Source organism: Glossina fuscipes, unplaced genomic scaffold (assembly GCF_014805625.2).
Source record: "Glossina fuscipes isolate IAEA_lab_2018 unplaced genomic scaffold, Yale_Gfus_2 0, whole genome shotgun sequence".
Classification (NCBI taxonomy): domain Eukaryota; kingdom Metazoa; phylum Arthropoda; class Insecta; order Diptera; family Glossinidae; genus Glossina; species Glossina fuscipes.
The window spans coordinates 25,068,384-25,075,182 of NW_023998414.1; the positions used below are offsets into that span (position 1 = coordinate 25,068,384).

The following is a 6,799-nucleotide window of genomic DNA, read 5'->3' on the forward strand; positions in this document are numbered from 1 at the left end:
ATTTTTAGTAAACTACCGAATGATACTAGGGATGCTAGGGTTTTGATAACAAATATTCAGTCATATTCTAATATCGATGCCTGCTTAAATTCAAAACAATTAATCGTTCATCATTTTGTCAGTTACCTCAACTTTGACTGTAGAGAGTACTCTTGCTGTTCTTGTTAAGAAATAAACTACGATCATCCTGTCAGCCGATCATAAACCGTGCCTGTATCTTATCCTTAATGTTGTAGCGAGTGCTCAGTTGAGAAAGGCATAATACTTACTGATTGAGCGCATACTCACTAAACTGAGATCAACACCTATCCCTATCTCCTTTTCATTGCTTACTTCTTTCTGATGAACGCACTGTGATACGTATAGGAGACAATTGTCTGCGTGGTTTGGCGTTATGTATAAAAAAAAATTAATTGATGTTTGATGATTTCCTAGCGAGTATATATATATATATAAATATATATATATTGTTCTAGTACGAATTCGTCGTAAAAACATCGCCTATATGGGAAATAAGTTACTGCATATAAATGTAATGAAATAATTATGACTACATATATATAATGTAGGAATGTAATATAAATTAGTTAATAATTGTTTTTCCCTAAATTTTGTATGTTTTGGAAATTGATCAACAAACAATGCACTATGCACTATAGCATATGCTACACTAAATACTATATATACATAAATATTAATATATATATATATATGTTATTTATATAAATATATAGTTATCAGTTCGGTTGTCATCCAGGCCTTTGCAAAACCTAACTCAACTTAATAATCTTAATACAATTGCAAGCGTGCAAATTAAGGTAAGGTTGCATAATATTATACAGTAAAAGTTCCTTATCCGCGCTTCCTGCATTCGCATTTTCACTATTCGCGGATTAAAAAAAGAAATTTTTTAAATTCCTATAATCGCGGCTATAAATTTCTTTATTCGCGGATCTATAAAGTACATACATAATAATAAAAGGATTCCGATAGGTATCCAATTACTATTCCATATTGACGGTTTCTATATTCGCGGCACATATGCCCCGCGAATGAAGAACTTTGAGTGTAGTTCACATTTTTGGATTTACCAATTAAGCAGTGGTATATAACGAAACTCTTACTATCGCTTTAAGTATAGTTCTTAAGCTATTTCGTAATGTACTTTAGTGTTTATTTCCAGAGTTGATTCCGGTACTCCGCCGCTTCTAGTACAATATACGCACTTAAAGTTAAAACTGTCACTTGAGTTCCATGCTATCGTTTATAAGATAATAATGAAGGCATCGATTTTTGACTTTGCACAAACTCATACCGCCTCACTTTTAACACTTTCTCGCCAAACTTATCTTTTTATCCACGACATCGTCCGCAGAAGTACTGAAAAGTGCTTAATCAAATCTTCAATGCAAGTAAACATGCATTATATCCATCGTTTCTATGTGTTCGTATATTTTATATATAAACTAACAACCGTAGGTAAACCGTAAAGTATTCTATTTCCAATTAGAAAATTTTCAAATACAACTGATAAAGTCGTCTTGTAAGTTTTTGTTTTTATTGAAAAGTAACATAAATTGTTCTCACAATTAACTTAGCAAAGGCACAAACCATAAATAGTGTTGAGGTTTAAGTTTCCAATTTAAGCACTTTTTGGCTTTGAATGCGGCCAATGTTGCCGTAATTTATAGTTCAAATCGATTACGGTCATTACGATTTTTCGTATAATCAACAATAACAACATATAACATCGCATATATTTTGGTTTTGGCGGTTGAGACGGTCTATGTGTGTGTGTGTGTGTGTGTGTGTGTGTTGAAATCGGTATTACAGTGGCAACATAGTGTTTGTTTGATAAACACAATGGACTTTATTTATGTGTGTTTATGAGCTTTCTTTATCTGACTATCTATGTTTATCTGTCTATTTGTCTATCCATCTGTTTGTCCAATGACATGCTCATCCGTCTATCCATTGAACTTTGTAGCTTTCTTTCTTGTAAACATATTGTCAGCGCGCTACTAACTTGTTGAAGGAACTTTCCCTCAAACCAACGTAATCAGGATGATCCGCTTCATCGTCTGTACTTTGATATAAGTCGCATGCGTTGTTTGCCCGTAGATTGAAGCGGTGCAGATAACTCCCAAAGTTATTATTACTTAAAAAAAAAAAAATAACTTGAGTTGGGAAAAGATTTACTTCCCACTGCTCTCTCCACCAATTATTCTAGATTTGGCGTCAGGGTGTAGATCCACTTTACTTTCGTATCATCTTCCCGTTGTTGTTGCCATGCCATTAACATGCTCTGTTAGAAGTTGTTAATTTGCAGGCATCGTTACAATATCCTTAACCGGTTGTTTGTTCTTTCTTGCCAAGATCGCTGTCGCTGATTTTGAAATTGTGCGGTCAACTGATACTATTCTCAACGCGTACAGCCTTTGAACAGCTAGTGCCTGTTTTGTTCACTTGGATACCTTCTTAATACATCCCGCAATTATTAATTCCTTATCGAATTGCACTATGAGATATCTGTGTCTGTCTGTTTGTCCGCATATCTATCTGTCTGCCTAACTGTCTGTCTACCTGTTACAACAGCCTCCAAACTTTTTCTCGAAGTGCGAGCTTCGTTTAAAATTTTTTCCGATCACTCTAACCGGATTAAAATTAAAAATTATGAGTAAATGAGGGCAGAATGTGCTGCCAAACTTGCAGCAGTGCTCATTTTCCATTTTATTACGCATATAGTGTATATGCTTTTAATCAGCATTAAATTATAAATTTCCGTCCGTATGTCCTCGTATGTATTCATCTAGTTTTTCCATCTAGAATTTGCGGTAAATATTCTTCCGTTTGCCAGAGGGCAGATAGTTACGTGATGGATACATGCGTAAGACCACAAAACATTCCATGAATGTTCAGTGAACGAATAATAATAAAGGCAATCGATTTCTGAAACGGAAACTGAAACGATTCAATTGAATGCGATTTTCTCTGATTTTTATCGTTATGCTTATTATATTTTATTGCAGCTATTCAAAATTTTTAAGATCGGCCAAATGCTTAAGTGGACTAAGCAACAACAGCAACTGTCAAATCTATCTTCTTCGGCTTTACAGCAGCAACCAAAGACTTTTCAAAAATCTATCTACAAAAAGCGCTATTCTACTGGAAATTTTCAAATTTCTTCTAAAACGAAAGCAGATTACAATAAAATGCCTACGATGAACAATTACACATTGGAAAGACGTCTACATCGGCGTTCGCTCGATAATCAATTGGATGCCGCTTATGAAGAGCAAAGGAATCGACGAACCTCTAGAGTCTCGTTAACAAGCATGGATAATAAGGAAAATTTTGATATACATTTTATGCGTAATTCATTCGGTAACACTAGTTTGACTGCTTTGCACGACTTAAGTAATGGTAAAAGTCCCCGTAGATCGGTTAATGAGCAAACACCACCATTGGTAAATGTGAAGAGGAGATCCGAAACAGAAAATCAGAGATTTTCGGATAATTTTTGTGAGGCGAACGATTTAACGCCATTGAAGCATTTTAAATTCCGCGATAAAATCAAAGAAGAGTCTTTATCCTCATCTAGAATGGGAGATGTTACCTTAGATCGTATGCTCGATGCGATAATCGAAAGTGCTCGAAAAGAAGCCAAACCCTTGAATCATATGCATAAGGATAGAGAAAATGAGAAGAACTTGGATAATGGCGGCAACAACAATAGTATGGACATTAGCGTGCATGAAATGGAAGTAAGGACGCCGCAGCATTTGAAACGTCAACGCAAGGTGGTGAGGCGTAAGAAAACGGATAAAAAAGCGAAGCAGAACGGAAACGAAATGAATAGAAAAACGGAAATGATTGGTTTAACATTACCTAATGGTATACCCAGTCCGGGCACCCCAGAATTCAAGCGATTCGTTAAACATAACAGCTATGAAGGATTGTTTACGCCTTCGCCACCGATCGGAGAATTGCAACTATGCAGTACTCCCACCTTAGAGGAGACAAGAGCAATCAAGCGCTGTTTGAGTTTCTCTTGCAATAGCGAAGACGATGAGGGCGAGGAATTTCTTCAACTTGATACGAAACGTAATTCAGTCGCATCGTCTATAGCTAGTTCGACTACGGAACAGCTTAGCAGCAATTCAACAGCACCGATTAAGGGTTCCCTGGATTTGGCCGTATACGCTCACCAGGGTATTTTAAATGTACACGGTGAGTTCCAAATTTTAGTAGGGCGTAAATATTAATTGATTGATTACCTTTCCAAACAGACATTTTTTTTTTTCCAAATGGGAAGAAACTAAAATAATATAAAATAAAATAAAATAAAATAAAATAAAATAAAAATAATCTATAAGCTTTCTTATATATGAACGCATTTGCAGTTATACGCTGCCGAGATTTGCAGAGAATTAATGGCTGCTCCTCGGTTAATGCTTATGTTAAAGTGGCGGTCATATGCAAGTCACAACCTGGGACGGGTTTCCAACGTACTGCCGTTCACCGTCATTCGAGCCGACCATTTTTCGATCATCGCTTTAAATTCAATTTAAAGCATTTATATGATATCATCGATGATATACAAGATGAAGATCGTTTACAATTGGCGGTCTGGCATCGGGATCGTCAACTGAAGTGAGTATGATCGTGATTTTAAATATTTCCTCATACATTCACATAATAAGCCAATTATTGCAATCAATTTTTACAATTTTATGCTTTATTAGCTTTAACGAAATAATTTTCTTGATTTTCCCTACGCGGGTGACGCGTCATAAATTATTTAATTTGCTTATCATCCTTCGCTGCAATAATAACAACCAACCAACTCGTTATTAAAATTTTATTATTATTATTTTTTTTTATTTTTGTTGTTGCTTTTACGGTTGTTTATGACAAAAATATCATATTTGCTACAATGTGTATGTTTGTATCCTGCCACAGCTGAAAAATGTGAAAAGAAAAACGCAAGAATAACGTTGACTTGACTTACCATTTAGGATACTTTCACTCCGTCACTTCGAAGGTAAAGAGCAGAAAGCAAAAAGCATTCGTGTCATGTCTCATTGTAAATACCTTAATATTTCTACGCGCTATACAATTTTAAAAAAAAATTTTTTATTATATCCATTGCAACATTTTCTAGTGTAATAAGCGATTGGAAGCTTTTCGGTGAAAGTAAGCGAAAAGAATAGCAGCGCGTCGAGTGCGGGAAGTAAACGAAAGAAGGCGCAAGTGCGGAATAAGAAAACTTATAGAGAAGTATGAAAACTGAATTAGTTGAGAGAGTTGCAGATGCGTTTAGTAAAATTAATTCAATTAATAACTTTTGAGCGAGCACTTGTGCTTGGAGGGCACCGTGGATTCCCTTTGACTGAAATGCATTACAATGCATTTCAAATACGACATAAGTTTATTTTACTGATCATAGGTGATTATCAATCCCGGATGATTGATTTAAAGCAACCTATCGCAGTTTATGATGGATGATATGAACAAAAATTTTCAGTCCATAGTTTTTGTGCATAAATTTTATATTCTACAGCACGTACGGTTTGTGCGCCTATATATATATATATATACAACACTCTAAAAGGACTTCGAATATGCCCAACTTTTCCTAAATTATCGCAATCACTCTTTGAATCGATCTAAATTTGTCTGTTTGTCTGTCCGTCTGTCTATGTTAGAAGCTTTGTGTGTTCAATCTATAAGGTTGCAATTTTTTGGATATTTTAATGAAATTTTGCAAAGCGACGTGTTTTCGCCCAAGGAAAAATACTGTTGAAAATGGTTCGGAGCACACCACCTCTTCGACCATTCTGCATAAACCGCCTTTTTGTTTGTAAATTCATTATATGAATAAGTGTAGAGTGTTTGATGGTGGGCGCTGACCACCTGTAATGCTTTTATTTGTTTTCAATTAATTGATAACTGGTGAAGGGTAAACTTTACTAAACCAATTATATGAATATTTTAGGTTTAAGAAAACATTGCCAGAAATTATTAAAAATTAAATTTGATTTTTTCTTTTATAATCTTTGAGATTTATTTAGTCAAATAGATCCAATATGTATGAAGGGGCTTCCTTTGAATTAATAACAATAATAGTCATTGTTTCTTCTCCTCGCTCATTAGATTTTCTGGTAATTTCAATATGCGTTAACTGGAGTAATTTATGTAAACATTTCTTTAAAAGCCACGTTGTCTTGGAATGTCTTTGAAAAGAAATACCGGCAAATGAAATGTAATGATTGTTAAAAGCGCGCACAGTTTACCCTCTTTATTAACTTATCGCTCTCTCTCTCTCTCTCTATATATATATATATATATATCCCTCCGTGTTCTGTTTGAATCGTTTTCTCCTTATCGTTTAAAGTTCTTACAGTTTTTGCTACCAACAGATGATATTTATATTTTCATGTAACATATGCAAAACAACCCTTAACATGTTAGGCATAAGAAGCTTTCAAGCCTTCGAAAGCTTATTTTCTAGCCCGTCTCGAGTGTCCTCCAAATTAGGGTAAACTCACTCGTTGTTTGAGTTTAGTTGGTTTTCTCTGGTGTTGGTGAACGGTAGCAAAGCGTAAAAACATCTTATATATCGTAACAGGCTTTGCATTTGCAATTCAGTAGCAGCTAAATGAAACACAAAAAAATAATAATAATAAAGAAAAAAATATGAGAAATTTGTGCTGCTGATATTCATAGTTCATAAGTTTTTTTTTTTTTTTTTTTTTCCTTTTCACCTAAATGCACATGTACATACATATATTCCATA

At 34.6% G+C, this 6,799-nt stretch overlaps 2 protein-coding genes across 5 annotated transcripts in view; both read left to right on the forward strand.

The window, feature by feature from the left end:
* Positions 1-3,056: 3,056 nt before the first annotated feature.
* Positions 3,057-4,657, forward strand: LOC119633402. The gene is made up of 2 exons (XM_038026984.1): positions 3,057-4,230; positions 4,404-4,657. Exons 1-2 carry the CDS (start codon positions 3,057-3,059, stop codon positions 4,655-4,657), a joined length of 1,428 nt encoding a protein of 475 aa, XP_037882912.1.
* Positions 4,658-6,580: 1,923 nt separating this feature from the next.
* Positions 6,581-6,799, forward strand: part of LOC119644786 (serine-rich adhesin for platelets-like) — a 51,750-nt gene continuing 51,531 nt past the window's right edge. For 2 of the 4 annotated variants that reach the window (XM_038044524.1, XM_038044538.1), the window contains exon 1: positions 6,581-6,624. The gene's annotated coding sequence lies outside the window, so the exon portion shown is untranslated. The remainder of the gene's footprint in view (positions 6,625-6,799) is intronic. The other 2 variants (XM_038044546.1, XM_038044555.1) reach the window with 1 other exon arrangement.